The 16,328-nt window shown below is 41.6% G+C and overlaps 1 protein-coding gene across 1 annotated transcript in view; it reads right to left on the bottom strand.

Moving 5' to 3' along the window:
- The window catches only part of TAF4B (TAF4b RNA polymerase II, TATA box binding protein (TBP)-associated factor, 105kDa), a 56,109-nt gene extending 46,523 nt beyond the window's left edge, over positions 1 to 9,586 (bottom strand). The window contains exons 1-3 of the mRNA XM_010140069.1: positions 9,467 to 9,586; positions 7,179 to 7,268; positions 3,852 to 4,421 (exon numbers count right to left, since the gene is read on the bottom strand). Of these exons, the coding sequence (XP_010138371.1) occupies positions 3,852 to 4,421; positions 7,179 to 7,268; positions 9,467 to 9,586 (780 nt within the window). The remainder of the gene's footprint in view (positions 1 to 3,851; positions 4,422 to 7,178; positions 7,269 to 9,466) is intronic.
- Positions 9,587 to 16,328: the final 6,742 nt, after the last annotated feature.

The following is a 16,328-nucleotide window of genomic DNA, read 5'->3' as shown; positions in this document are numbered from 1 at the left end:
CAGGAATGTAGAATAACTGAGCTGAAGGTGGTGTCTGAAAACCAGACAACAAACAGACAGTTCTTGAGAAGAAACATAAGATCCGTAAGATCTTACAGGAGCACAGGGACAGAGCGTGGACAGAGTCAGGGCTCACACATACAGCGCTTCCTCACAAGTAGTAGAGACACTAACATTTGCTTCTGTTTTAACCGAAGTGCAGTCTGGTCTTTCTGAAATATTCACCTTCCATCCGCTGGAAGTTGCAAAAAACTGCTGACAGCATCATTTGTGTGTTCAGAGAATTACCGAGCCACGGACCAGCTTGGACAAACTAATCACAGGGTCCACCAGCACCCAAACTGACATGCACCTAGAGATCCTGCCTACCACCAGGCAGACTCATGCTTCATCTTCAGCTCGCAGAACACTGAAACAACACAGGAGGAAACAGAAGCATTCAAGATTAAGAATGGCAGACAAAAGAACAGAGACAGGCAACGTTAAATCAATAGTCTAGGTGGAGATTTGGAAATAAGTCAAGTAACTGAAGAGAGTAGATCAATGAGAAACAGAAAGGATGCATTGGCAGTAAGGCTGATTTTGTTTGCCATTCTAGCTGCTAGACTAACAAATGCTGGAAGTCCGTGGGACTTGCAACGGGAGAGGGCAACAATCTTAGAAATTTCGACAAGGATCTAATGCCATAAAGAACTATTACAAAAATAGGAAGTCTCTGTGAGGAAGAGTTATTGCCTCTTTTCTTCAGGTTAGCAGCAAGAAGTAATAAAAAAAAGGGACTGTTCCTTTGTGCCCCATTAAGTAGGTTGACAAAGACATCAGAATAAAAAGCACCAAAGCACTTAAGTAAAAAAAAAAAAAAAAATGCAGTGCAGCATCCAGCTGACAGCATAGAGACAGCCGCCCAAGAGAGACTTTGATTAGCCTTTCCTGGACCTGTTTTACATTCATAAAGCAAAGTTTGGAGATCAGCAGAGAGATGCTGAGGTGCCATCATGCACTACAAGCAGTATCGCTTCATGAAGGAAGTCTCACCAGCTGAATGCAAAAGCATATATCCAGGACAAAAAACTTGAAAAATAAGGGAGGAGACCCTCTGTTTGAGAAAGCTCATCTCTGACACTAACACCTGGACACTAACAACTCACTAAGAAAAAGTAGTTAGAACAGCACAAGCACTTCACTCCTTACTTCAACCTTCAGCAATGTCCAGTTACCAGCACTGGTAATTGCAGGGACCTCACACCATAAAACTCCTACCCTTTATGCTTAACATGAAGTTGTAGACTCACAGCAGCTCTCTCACCACTGGAGGCCAGTAGCTGATAAATTTTCACTTATTATGCTTTAGCAAGACAACCTTTATTTCTAAGACAAAACCTCTTTGTAAGACAACATCCTTAAATGAGGCTGTGTTAAAAAAGTCACCAGGAGGAAACCCTTCCAAACACACCACTCTCAAAGCACAAGCATGCGATCAATCCCAACAGCACCCCTGAAGAACAGGTCCTTTGGTGTCCACCATACAAAAACAGAGTTTCATGCTACAGCAATGGAAGTTAGATGTTGCTTGACTCTGGTCACAATTTTGATTTTAAAATACTGCAGTGCTGCACTCTTAAGCACCACCAATATTACAACAGAGCTGGCACAGGAAAGTTCACTTTACATTCCTGAAGCGCAAGAGACCTAAATTAGAACTGGGCATGCAGAGGGTGTGCATGGCATCAGAGAGCCCTGCGGGCTGGATAGGGGAAGAAATTGCTGGCAGCATTGTATGGACAGATTTGCACAGCTGGCATGTGCTTCCTTTCAGCTGGCAGCAGGACCCTTCTGTTTAGGAAGAGGAGGTCCAGATTTGTTTTCTTGTGGGAGAAAACAGACCCTCTATCCTTTCAAGGAAAGGCATCAGGGAAGTCCTAGAAGATGCAGCCACTTCTGCTAACTTGCTCTTTGTGCTAATAGACTGTCTGAACAAACACCAGGCTCCTGATATGGCTAAGCTGCAAAGTGGTCAACTCAGCCCTTCAACAACATTCAAGACGAAAACTAAATAGGTATTTTGAAAAACAAGTATTTGAATTAATATGCCTGGGATCTACCCAAATGAGGATTAAAAATATGTTTTGTATGCAATTCTATGTTTGTAAGACATAGCAGAAAAAAGCAATTGCAACAGGCTGACACACTGCAGTAGTGGAGGAGGCAGAAGTCATTTCTGAAGTTCATCAATATCATATTCAAGAAGTGTTTTGACTCCCCGGTGTAGACTTAAAGCTTCCTCATCTATTTGTACAGATGGTCAACCTTTCCCTGGATTACATGGCTTGCTGTGTAGCCAACAAAGCACTCTCCAGCCTTTGTACAACCTAAGAAGTCCTCATTTTCTTCTGGCTGGAATTTCAAATTTAGTCTTCAAAGACAGGAAGGGTACCAACTCCTTTTCCAATTTGGCTGTAGCTACTACAATCGAAGACCATCAGCACATATGCTTGTATGCTTGATAACTGTTTGGTGGGTTGGGGTTTTTTCTTAGTGGTGTTTTTGGTTGCTTTGTTTTAGGGGTTTTTTTTCTTTTTTTTTTAAAAACAAACACACTCACAAAACGGACCCTCCATCCCCTCCATATATTTGAGTGCTTTATTCTTTTTAAGCAAGTCTGGAAAGGTGAAAAGCTGGTAGCTTAAGCTCTTTCTTTAGAATGGAAGATCTATCTTACGCATTTGGAGAGGAGAAAATTTTTTAAAAAGCAAAACATTTGAGGGGTCTGGATATTGTTAGATCAATTATACACAATAAACAAAGGAAATTCACACTCTAGATGCCATACTATACACATGGAAAGTAAATGTAGCTTCATAGGAAGTGTAATGTTTTCCCCTCTTTTCAAACAAAAAAATCTTTACAAGGAAGTCCTATTCAAGAACTGAATTCTTTACCTGCCAAAGGGAAACCACCCTCTCAAAATACCTGAGAACATTACTTACAGGTAGACCAGTTAGACAGCACACTACTCGGTACGGCAAACACCCCTAAACCAAACCTAATGTACTTCACGATGCTGCTCTTTTGGGTATACCTGTAATCCACGGTTTGCTGATACTTAACATTAGCAAGAAGTTAACCCATGCCAAAAAGGTTAACACATTGCTTTTGAGAGTATTGTTTCAAGATATTTATTCCTCCTGGAATACGTTAGCTAGTGAAGCTAAAAAAACCTCACTTTTGGATGACTTCATAATTAACACAACTTAGTAAATTTGGAGGTCAGAGCTCTGCTCTGAAAAGCTCCTCTAGCTGGTTTGTACATTTCACTAAACATCATCAAGCCTTCACTAAACACCATCAAGCCGTCGCTGTCCCCAAAGTATCCAGGGTAGGAACCACCATGGTGGAGACTGGAATCTGTGGTGGCTAGCTAAGGCACAGCCCTAACAGGGCATCTCAGAGTCATTAACCTAAGTATCCCATCAGTGGTTTCTGACACTAGCATTTCCTACCTTTTCTTTGAGATGCCAACCTAGCCTGGCTGCACGCATAGCAGGGGTCAAGAACTCATACTCCCTCATGTCTCAAGCTGAATGTTCAGTCTGGTGGTTTGGTGGTCTCGCAAGAGACTGAGCTTACAGCTTGGCTTTAGATTCACCTTTTCAGTAAGGGTTCAATATCCCTAAACAATGACAAACATAACTAACTCATGACAGACTAGCTTCTGGTTAACTTATGACAACCAGCTTCCTGCATTAAAAAAAAAAAAAAAGCAAAGATCCAAATGGGGATCCTCTTTACAAAACAGTAAGAGCCAAAGTGAAGAAGCATAGTTAACAGAGAAGCAGAGAAAGTCATCTTACCAACTGTTTCACTTTAACCACCTGCTGAGCACCTACTGACTGTGCAACCATGGAGTTCGGCTGTGAGATTTTAATACTGATTGGGGTTCCAATGACTGGTTTCAGAGGCTGGACAGGGGTTGTTGCTGAAGATGCTGCTGTAGAGACCAGCACTGGCTTTGCAGACTGGAGAGAGGACGTTGCTACCGTAGAGGTGAAGACTGGCTTGACAGTTTGGATAGCAGACAGCCCTGATGTTGTTATCGTGGTGAGGACTGACAGTGGAGAACGAAGAGATGCTGTCACCACTGCGGAGGAAGGAACAGGCTTCACAGTCTGCAGAGAAGCTGTTGATGTGGTGGCAAGGACTGGTTTTATAACTGGAGAAGCTGTGACTGTTACAGAGGCAGACACTGGTTTTATAATTGGGAGAGAAGTTGTTGCTACAGCTGAGGTGGCCACTGCTATTGTAGGAGCTGGTGCTGCAGAGGTACAAGTTGAAACAGGTTCTTGGGTTGGAGCTGGTTGCATACACTGCTGGATAAAGCTCTGAGCATTGGGCATTAGCTGCCGTAGGGCAAGCATGCTTTTCTAAAAGAAAAAGGAAAAAGCACATCAGCAGAGTCTTCAACAATACTGGCACATTAGCAAATAAATCCTCACCTTCCAATTTCATTTTTCATGAGACAATAAATTGCTTATTCCAAACAAGTTTTGCCAGAAATTCAGGCACCCTTAAATTGAGGACAATACTGCTCAGTGAAGATCACAAGAATCACCAAAGCAGGCTGAGCAAAGGTCAACAGTCACCACAGCTTCACTGCATGCATGTAGCAAATCCCATTTATAAGGAAATTCACCCATAACTTTGATCTTTTGTTTAGATTTTTCAGTTTGGAATTTGTATTTCGGAATAGAACCATTTTAACTGCTTTGTTACCTCAAAAAATTTTGTTGTACAAAAAACTCTGCTATATTGTAACAGCTGTGTTTATTCCACAGGGTCTGTCTGACAAAGAACTACAAATTATCCCATAAAGTCAGAGACAAGCTCTGAAGGTTCGAGCGCTTCTGTACCAATACAGCTGTATCTACACTAGGGGGGGATACCACTTTAATAATGCCTGTATAGCTGCAGCAGCACTGCTTAGGCCAGATAGTTCTCTGCAACAGGAGAACTTCAGTAAAGGTATCTGGCAACATTTCGTTTTTACTACAGCTGTGTTTGAGAAGGTTAATGAACAGAATAATCTTCAAGCCCTCTACAGATTTTCTCTTTGACTATCTACAACCCGTTACGGCTCAGAACCAGGGGAAATCTGCAGCAACCTGTATATTCTCAGAGACTCTTTTCTCCCCGCTCCTTGACCGTTTTTGAGGTTTGTAAGAGTCTCCAGCATAGCGCTGTTTCTCCAGGCTTCCTCCAAAAGGAACATGTCTCACAGGCTAATATACCAAGAGAACAAATTGTTTGTACATCTGGACCTTCTGCGGCACACCTATCTTTAACATTCACTTCCTTTCATCTTAAAAGGCTGCTCAGCTTTCCACATGCTCCTGGTGCAATTTACCAAAAGCATCCAGCACAGATTTGAAAATCAAGCATGCTTCACAGCCAAAGTCACTACTTTTTCACTTATTGGAGGAGACAAAACAAAACATGTGCAGCAACTTCATCAAAAACCTGCAGCTCCAAGATAAGAGGCAGCTCCAGAGTCCTCCCTAAAATTCCACTTCACTAGCTGAAAGTGAGTTGTCAACAAGCTGTATTACTTTTTTTCCCCCCAAGTCAAGCTGCAAGCTTTCCCCCCACACACGAGGCCAGCACCAATCCTCACAGCACCCTACAGAAGTGATCCTGCACTCAGCTTCCACTTGGCACGCAGTCCTGTCACAGCTGCTCAGGGTTACAGACAGTCCTAACTGGAGTGTAGCGACTACACACCCTTAAGGTACTTGGGAGGAAAGCAATCATGGTGCAAGATGTGAGCTAGTCTGGGGCTATCAGGGCTTACCAGCCCCAGACAAGGTCTAGCTGTGACAGATTTAGGCTGGGCCTGTGCAGAGCTACTGAGGTTTCAGGAACACAGCACAGCAGCACCTGAGCACCACACAGGCACAGCCAAGCCCACATCCAGCGGGGTTCTTCAGCAGGGCCCTGTCGAAAGCAGCTACACTACTTCCGAAGCTAAACTTGCCCTGGCAGTTATTAGGAGCTCTGCTAAGACTCCACACAGTTCACAGGAAACTCTGCCAATCACACTGACCCTGCACTCACTGACAGTCCAGAGCTGCTTGGGATGCAGTAAAGCCCATACTGTGAGCTAATTGTTTTTTCTAGCTTTTGCATGGGCATTTAAGAAGCCTCAATGGAATTAAACAGAGAATAAATATGTGATCAAGATAAAAATTCTGTATCAAGCCCTGCAGAGATGACAGTAGTCTTTTAGACTCATGGCAAACTTGTAAGCAAAGCATTTAAAGGCTGCCACTGCAAAAAAAAAAAATGCATCCCACACTTAAGATTAACACCAGCTATCTCAACATGAATTCTTGTATGTGCTGTCAAACACTAAGTCAGAGGACAAACTTCTGTCCCACCTTTACCACTTAACTATTCCTCCTTGATTCTCCATCACTCCTTAACAAACGCCAAGGAAAAGTACAGCTCTATCAACCCTAAGCATACTGCGTACATCACAATTACACAAACGTAACCAAGTTTGCCATGTCTTCACTGGGATTTAACGTGTGCTGTACAACAAAGATGCTCATTTTTATTTTGTGAATAACATCCTACCACATGATTAACAGTGTTAAGAGAGCATTTTCTAAAATTACAGAGAGATGTCCTGGATTACTTTTCCTAAGCTGCAGTAGTCCTGTCAGACCCTTTCTAGAGAAAGGGGTGGGGGTTTTTTCCTGCCTCCAGTAAAACACAAACCAGCAGGCAGATGAATACTTTATGTGGATTCTTTGAGCTTAAATAGTGCATAAGCTCAGCCCAGCCACTGCTGTCAGCCTTCTGTATTAGCTACAGTTTTGATGAGGAAGTAAGAAGTCATTTTAGTGTAGCTGCTCTGCTGTAGATGCACAACTTCCAAATACTAGTCTCCACTAATGACTAGAGAGTAATCACTCTCCAATTTAAGAACACAGCATAAATTACTCCTCCAAAATCCTCCCTCCCCTAAAAAAATGACTTTCCAAGAGCAACAGTCACACAAGGCCAGGATAAGCACCATTTTCTCAACTGACCTGAGCAAATACCTCTTTGAATGCTGATTCCTTCCTTTCCTTTTCTGGTCCTCCTCATTAAATACCACATAACCACAATCAGACACTTACCTTGAGAAAAGGAACTAAATATGGTTGTGGAGACGACTTGAGCTCTACGTATAGCTTTTTTGTAAATTCTTCTGGTTCAATTTTTGCTTCCTACGAGGAAAGTATAATTACAACGGTAAGTTATCACTATGATTCTACCATATTTTTTTCCCAGATGTATCAAAGATTCACAGAAATTTACATTATCATAGAATTGTTCAATTTCGGTGTTCGAATGCTTTTTTCCTCCTGTGTTTTTAAACAAAAGGTTTTAGGATAGAATGATGTTGTAATTTAGATACAGTGCTGTCAAATTAAATTACTATCTTCAACTACAGGCAGTTAGCACACTTAAGGATACTTGTTCAAACACCCTTTCACAGGAAGTGAAGTGAAAGAAACAAGTTTATACTAGCACTGATCCTTTTGAGTACCTCATTGTTATGCAGAGATATTTAAGATCCACTGCAAGTACTTTTTTTTTTCTGTAAAAGTGGTTTATCTGCATAAAGATCAGTTTGAAGAGGCTGGAGACAAAAGACAACTCAGTAGTTTTTGTAAGACAATTCCAGTCTAATGCACACATAGCATTATAAAGCAGAACACTTAACATGGTTTTTCAAAAGCAGGAGATACTAAACATCAGAACATCACTTCTGCATATCACTACAGTCCGCTGCCCGGCGGCTGGCTTTCCGGTTGGGTTTCCATTCTGCCCCAGCACAAACACCTGACTCAAGGGCTTGGAAGTATTACGAAGCTGCAGCAGACTTCTGGGACCCCTCACTCACTACTTCAGCACCACCATATAGGGACTAAGGTGGTGGGTAACCCCAGACATTGCTGCCTTTTCTCGCTCTCCCAGGTGAGCCACCACCACGGAGTCACCAAGAACATTACCTCCTCCAAGAAGGTACAGACACACAAGGAAGAGGGACCCCAGCACTCTGGGGTCTCTGCAGAGAAATTACTCCTCTCACCCATATTCTCCTTCAGAACAACCATTCCAAGGAGCTACCTGACCAGGGCAGGGTTTTTAAGGACTGTATATTCACAGACAAAACTTGCAGCAGCTCTCCTATTCAGCCATCCGACCCGCTGCCTGTTAGGTCTCACTGAGCTGTGGGTACAGGTCAGCGAGGTCTCACCAGTACAGAGGCAGTGATTTGGTACACTACATACAGTGCATACAAGGTGTTAGACATCTGCATCATGAGATGCTGCCTTAAGAATCATTTTACTTCACAGCCGCTGTTTACTCACTTCCCTCAGACATACAAAACATTTATTTATCTCACATTTAAATCATATACACACATGGAATGGCAGAAAAACAGCATTTTAAAAATACTATAAAAAGCAAATAAGTTAAGAATAGTTAATTTAATAGAAAAGTTAAGAATAATTAAGAATTATTACTGTCTGGTAACAATTGTTTTCTTAAAAAAAAAAAACAAAACAGAAGTATTGTAAGCACAAGAAGGAGCGACACTCATATTTTCCTACAGAAGCAAGGTGTATAATCCAGCAGGGTCAAGGTGGCAGAGAAATCAAATTTTTGCAAGGCTGCATCTTCAAACAATCTGCTCTCTGAAATCACACCTCTGTCTACACCACACTTTTTTAGACTGAAATGTCCTTTGGTACCACTCACAAAGCCATCCCCCTCCACCAGTCCACAGCCTTCTGCTACAGTGGAACAACAGAACAGCGGCAGCGGTCAAATGCCAAGACAAGAAGTGGCAGGAGAAATTGTTACCAGGAAAACCCAGCTGTGCTGGGGTATAGTATGAAGAAGCATATGGAAGACACCTGCAAGGAGAGAGGTTGGCAGCCACCACATATTTTCTCCATCCCACTGTCTAAAGACAGAGATAATGTCATGTTTGTTCCACTAGAGCTTCACTATCAACCTGGAAGTCAGTTCTGCCTTGGAGTAAAGCAGTAGTATAGACTTAGCACTGCACTACAACCTCCATGGTAATACTCTTGCCATTGAGGACTCAAAACTACACTAACATGAATAAGAACCTGCTCAGATCCACAAGCTGTGTTTACACTATCAGCTCCTCTTGCTGTCTGTTACCTGTGTGCATAAACTGAAACAGGAATGGGGGAGAGGAGGAGGGTGGAAATACAGCATCTGGTTAAAAAAAGAGTTATAACTTAAAGGGGGTCAAATGTACTCAGCCACAAATCTGACTCTTCAGCTGTTTAATAAAGTAAAAGACAAAGAACAAAACTGTGGTGAAGTCAATGTCAAAATCAATACACAAATGATACAAATATTGTTTAAAAAAAGGTCTCACCAACAGATTTTGAACCAGATTCTTCACATTCTGCCCCATTTCAGGGGCTTGAGGTCCACTAGATGCCAGTTTTATTAGCGTAGCAAGAAAATTCTTGCATTTCTTCACATTCTCAAGCATCTCCTAGTGTGGAAATAAAGGGAAGACTGTTAGATGTTGCATTGGCTCTCCAACCTCTGATGAATATAGAGAATGTTAATTTTTAATTAAATCCTTTTTTCCCTTACTGTAGTAGTGCTGGTCTGTGCTCCTGTTGTGCCCTCTGCTTTCACAGAGACTGCCTTTTGGGAGATAGCTTGTGCAGGTGGTCCTGTAACTGGAAGTTTTACAGGTGTTCCAGTACTCGAAGGCTTTACAGCAGTAACTGTAGTAACACTAGCTGTTGCAGCTGCTGGCTGAAAAGAAAAATTAACACTCTTTAACCAAAGATTAACGTGACAAACATACTGTATTCTGCTAGCATATAAGATAGCACCTGCCCTCCATGCTACCATTTAAAACATAAATAAACAATTTTAATCTTGTTTTTAAAGTTTCGATTAATTTGCTTTGAGAGGCTCTATGTAATACAGATGTGACAGAGCCATAACACCAAGGGCGGGGAAAAAATGACAAAGGCTTACCCAGACTGAAGCACTGCTTCTAAGCTCAAGTGAAGGGAGAAAGGTAAGGTTGTTTTGAAGAAACCAATGTATTGACTTTGCCAGGCTCCTATAGTCTAAGATTAATTTTCAACAATGTTAAGCCAGGTGATACTACTCTGAAGATAAAGATGACCCTAACTGATTATTTAACTTACTTCCTTCCCCTGCAGTTCCTCTCCCAACCACAAGACTCCTTACTCTTTCTATCACGTGCACAATAGGCACAAGACATCGTGTCCATTTTTGGAAAGATGTGCCAGCAGAAGCAGCCAGCTGAGCAAATATGCCTAACAAGTTCTTCCTGCCTTTTCCTTGTGGGCAGAAATTTGGATCTCCCTCTCCTCTGCCTGACTCAAACCCTCAAAAAATTCCATTATTTTGAGACATCTTTTTAAAATCTCAATAGAATTTACCAATAGATTCAGAAGCTCCAGCCACAGGAGAGTAATGAAGGTTCAGGAAAAAGTAAGAACACAATTGCCTCTCTCCTTTGCAAACCAGGCTAAACAGCAGATCCAAAGGAAAACTGACTAAAGCATTTCTCCTTCAGATTTTAAAGAGAAGAAAAGCAGCAAAAAAAAAAAAAAAAAGAAAAAAGAAAACCAACCCCAAAATAAACAAACCAATGTACCCCAAGAACCCAACAAAGTTCTTTTGATACAACATGATGAAAGTTGAGTAAAAGACTGTGCCTCTACAAAACCCACTACTTTCTCAACTTCCAAACTAAAAAGCTAGATTGAAACTGCAGGTTACAGAGAAGAGTTCCAGGTTAGCAGTTGAAACCTGAAGGTGGGTGTCATTTTTTCTCCAAACCACTCATGAGAAAGTGAAGGTCTGGTTTTATAGGCCGAATTTTAGGTTCAGATCTGCACAACACAACTGCTTTCACTGACTCTAACACATTTCAACACCCTAGTTTAGTCCACAAACTAATACTTACTAATTTCATCAATGATGAGACAGCAAACACAAAAATCTAACTTACGCTACCATGGATAAGACAAAAGCTAACCACAGTTGGACAAGCATCACACAGAATATCCAAGGGCTTTTAAATCTTCCAGGACAAGGAATATTAATGAACCAACATTTAAAGCTAAAGCAAAACACTGGCACTTTTGTAATTTTTTTATAATCTTTTTTTTCTTCCCTCAGTGGGTCCCCCACTGTTTCCAGGCTGCTGCCAGCTTGATGTGAAAGAAGCAGGCAGCTACCAGAAAGTCTTCCAGCTTAGGCTCCCAGTGTTGGTAACACTTTAATAGCTCTCTGCAGGATCTTTGCCACTACCACTGCCTCTTCCAAGGATGAGGCTCAACAGCTCTAAGACCACAGGGAGGCAAACTGGGCACGAGAATCCCACAAACAGATGGACGGGAGGAAGACGGAAGGGGACAGAGTAAAGATCTGTCAAGCTGCTATGCCCTGGGCTTTGAAAAAAAATCAAAAACATGAGGTTAACAGGAGCTGATCTCTTGCAAATTCCAGCATGTTTACACATCGAGACCAGAACGGCATTTTATCAGCTGAGGGAAGGAACAACAGGAAGTCTGCTGGACCCTTTTCCCAGGAAGATGAGTATATGGGAATTATCTTCTGTCATCTGCCCTCAACCTTTTTCACTACTGACAATTCTCATTCTCACTTCGAACAACAGAGAAACAGTCGCCAAAAAAATGACATTAATCCTGCATATTTTGAAGTAATTTCAAGAGAAGTAGCGCTCTGCATCTAAATGAAAGTGCCCCAGCATGATGCTAATTAGATACTTTGCAGCTTCGTTACCCCATCTGGGAAGAAGGTAAGAAAATAAAAACGTACAGGTAATTTGTCTGACCTCAGAGCTTAAACATTCAGGAATGTCGAAAAACTGAAATATTTTTGTAGATGACAAGATTAATCCTGGAGTCAGCAACTAGAAAGGGTTTTGCCGATAGTAGTGTTCCAAGTTGTACTTCACACAGAACAGGAGATACACAACGAAGCCAAGGATTATTTGTTCTCCCACTTTTTATGATGACATGACACTTCCACAACAACACTTCTCTTCTGTGACCTCAAAAAGCTGACAAGACTAACACTAGCAAGTTCTTTTAGAACCGTCAACAAAATCAGACCCAAGGGCTTTTCCTTCCTTTCCCCAGACAGTTCCCGCAACCTTATGCATGGGCTCTCTTGTCAGCACTCTCGTCTTGTCCACCCTAGGGTGAGGAGCAAAGAGGCCCTGTGATGGCAGGATGTATCCATATTGCACCTATTTACTCAATATTGTACAAGGAGCCTGTACAGAGGGCTTTGCAAAATCCTCTACAAAACAGAGGGGCTCCAAGGAAGCCACTCCAAACAAAACAGTTTTTCCTAGAGTCATCACTCCTGCTGGTTAATTCCTGCCCTATGGCTCACTGAGAAGTGTTTGTTTCTACAATGGAAAAAAATATGGCTTACAAAAAATAGTCTATATCTACCTCTTTAAAGAGAAGAAAACAAGTTAAGTTGATCACATCAAAACAGAACTAAGAAGGTACAGAAGAAACAAGCCAAAGGTAGATGTAAGTTAAAAAAGGAGAAGTTAATAGCACGATGAATCTCGATGTTTATCCACATGAGAGTGTGAGGATGCAGGCACCTTCATCCATCAGATGGAAGAAATCCTTACCTTCACCTCTTTTCCCCAGTGCAAGGGTAGTACAGTAGATGACTATTGCTTTTATATCCTAAAGAATTTCACACATACATCACAAGCACATGGTTTGCAAGCTAATACTCCAAAATAAAAGTGGGTAAGGAATACGTGTTACTGTTCTTAGACACAAAGCATATGTTGTTTCCATTCTAAAAAACAGAAAACCTGTTAAGAGAGGCCTCTGGGTTTTCCCCTTTAGCCCCACATTATCCATCTGGAGTGAGAAGGAAGAGAAAAGATCACAGACAGAACTGTGAGTACTTTTTCAGTTGCTGATACAGGAGAACAGCAGGAGTACAAATTTGTAAGGCAGACTGTTAGTTACCACTGTCAGCAAACATACCCCTCAGTCCTTCAAACACCCTTAAGGTCAAGAACATACATCCAGCACATTTTTTTGAATGACCGATCCTGCTCACTTACTGAGTGCTTGGTCAACCACTACAGCCCAGTCTCCCTCCTGTCTTGTTCACAAGAGATATGTGCAAGCCACATTTCTTCCCAATTTCCCCTCCAGGTTATGAGAAGAACAGAATATCTGGGCTGCAAGTTTTCTTTTCATCACATTGCTTATCCAGAACTCTGTTCCCCTAGAGAGGAAGAATTGTGTCTAGGAGAAGTCTTACACCTTACAGCTAGCAAGAGCCTCTTCAGAAGAATCCTACAACATTTTTCTCCAGAAAAAGAGAAATAAGACCTAGGAAATAAGACAAAAAACACTATCTAAAAATAATGAGGCATTTCCAATCACTGTCTATTTATAGTCATATCTGTGGAACCTGTCAACCAAATTCAGTTAGAGAACAGAGGTCTTCAGCTATGACCTTCCTTCTGCTTTTAATAAAAAAGAAAACGCGTAGAACTGAAATACAGCTTGACTAGTGCAGACAGCTCATTTTCTCCTCAACAACATGTCAAGTATACTTTGTTTGTTAAGGAATCAGGGAACCCAAACAGGAGGGACCATTAGGAAGCCTCCATCTCCCAGAAAAGCATCAGCTAGAGCTTGACTTGAAGGAGCTGTGTCACAGGGTACAAAAGCACTGGTAATGGCTCTCTGAACTGTTTATTTTATCTACTGTTCATGTGCTTTCTACTGTACTGAGAGAATATGAGCTGATACACACCGACAGAAGCATAATTAAATTATGCATTTAAAAAGAGACATTCAGGAAAGAACTAATCATGAAGACAAAAGTTACCAGCTCAGTGAATACCAGATTAAAGTTAGAAATAACAGGAATGCATCCGTATTTTCTTCGGTTCTCACTGTCACTTACGCTTATTTCACTGCACTCTAAAGCTTGTCACCTACCTGTATTACAGCAGGTGGCCGAAGAGTAGAAGCCACAGCATTTGTTGTTTGAGATAACGGTTTCACGGGAGTAGCTGCAACTGTCTTTAGTAACTGGGTGCCAGAGTTCTTGAAAAAAAAAAACCAAATCCAAACATAAAAACCCCCACGTACAGAGAACACTTGTCAGAAAAGTAAATGACAAAACAGACACTGAAGCTAGTACCTGCTCTTGTCTGATATAAATCAATACACCCACTCTTACAGTAACAATACAGGCATCATTCACATACCCCATACAGTTTAAACATTGTTCAAAGCTACTTGTCTACCAGTTATTAAACTGGTAGAACAGATTCAAAGATATTTAGATGCAATGCAGTTAAAGCATGAGCATGTTGGCAAGAAATACGCAGATGGTTACTTTTTGTACCCACTCTTAGTCTTACATGTTGACCACAAGGCAAGAGATGGAAGCAAACAGCCAGCAGAGCTTAGGGAAGGAGGAACATGCTGGGGACATGGGAAAGGTCACTCAGCTTTAGAGAAGTATCCCAAAAGAGAATCGCAAGGTTGCAGTTACTAGCAGTAATCATTTAGGAAGGTTTTTTTGTTTTGGGGTTGTTCAGTTTGTTTTGAACCAAAACTTTTCACATCATCATCAGAGATGAATTACTTAATTTAACCTATACCATATATAAGGGCTAGCAGATTTTTCAAACTGAGAAAGCAGAGCACACAGCTATGTTTATGTGCAAAACCAAACACCATCATGCTGTTCATGAAGTCTTCAAATACTTATTTAACTCTCCATAATTTACTTGCAGACCCTGATATAACTACATAACATACAGCTATGTCAAATGAAAGCTATGAGGGAAGGTACCTGTACAGCACATATTCTGATTGCAGGTGTGCTGGTCGGTACAGATGGTCTCACATTTGTGTTATTTTGTGGTTGGCTCTGAGTTCGTGCTATTGCTTGTTGAGATACCAGCATTAGTTGGCCACTACTGCTTCTGATAAGAACAGTTCCTGTTGGAGGAAAACATCCAGACTGTTAGAAATGAAGCGATATTACAGCTTTCCTATGCTTCTGTGGAAGAAGCAACTAGACCACACTGATAAGATAATGTAATATTTAGTTTCCCACTCCAAGGAATGTAAGCTGCCAAGAAATGTAAGAGCTAACAGTACATCAGCTTTACTCTGCATTTTATGACAGAAAACAATTTCTAAAGTCAAGAGAAAAACTTTACTAGACAGCCACATTGAAACATTACGTGCATACAAGATGCAAATTGCAAAGCAGTTCATCCTGTGAGTCAAAAAGATATTTTGGATGTTAAAAAGACAGACATGCTTCCCCCACACACTCTGGGATTACCTGAACAGTAACTTCTTTCAGCAGTTCTTCAACCTCTAAAGTTCATCACCACTGCCACACTTGGCTGCCTCTATATATTTTCATTCTGAACACCTAGCCACACACTTACAGGTGAAGATACGGTTTAAAGAAACCTGCAAAGGAAACTGAAGCCTGATCAATATCAGGTGACCTGCCCATATCAAGACCACCCCCCGCGGTCAAGGGGCAGCGGTCTCTAATGAAAGCCAAGGCCATGCACACAACTGAAGCTGTCCCTCTCTCAAGGGTCTGTCCAAAAGCAATAAAATGCTTTGTTTTAATAACAGCAGCTTACAGCCAAAGTGGGAGATTCCAATGGGAAGGGGAAGAAAAAACATTTGACGACTTTCCTTGTTTTTTTGTTTTCCTTTCAAACCTGCAGCAATATCAGCCCATCACAGCCAACTCCTACCACCTTTCTCCTACCCCATCAGCCATAATGACAAACAATTAAACAGTTAACAAACAAGGAACATTTTTACTAAAGCTTTCAAATTAAAATCACCCTGAGGAGAATCAGTCAGATGCCACAACACAGTCCCATCTTCTCTGCTTTTGGAAACCATTCAGCTACCAATACCTCCTTTTCCCCAGCCCCCTAAGGGCTAGGCTCAGGAAAACTCAGACCATCAGAGCTAGAAATAGAAAATGCCAGCTGAATTCCTGGTCTGAACAGCTTCAGATTCTTCAAGGGAGCTACAGAGCACCCTACCTTTGCTGGTATCTCACCTCCTTTACTTCCAACAGCAGCTGCTGCAGAGTTCACCACTAAATGCACTATCCTGGAGCATGTCACTTATCAAAGGCCTTCTGCATAAGAGAAAGGTACAGGA

Source organism: Buceros rhinoceros, unplaced genomic scaffold (genome assembly GCF_000710305.1).
Source record: "Buceros rhinoceros silvestris isolate BGI_N320 unplaced genomic scaffold, ASM71030v1 scaffold1437, whole genome shotgun sequence".
Taxonomy (NCBI): domain Eukaryota; kingdom Metazoa; phylum Chordata; class Aves; order Bucerotiformes; family Bucerotidae; genus Buceros; species Buceros rhinoceros.
The sequence above is the reverse complement of the archived record's forward strand: the minus strand, read 5'-3'. Positions and strand labels throughout refer to the sequence as shown.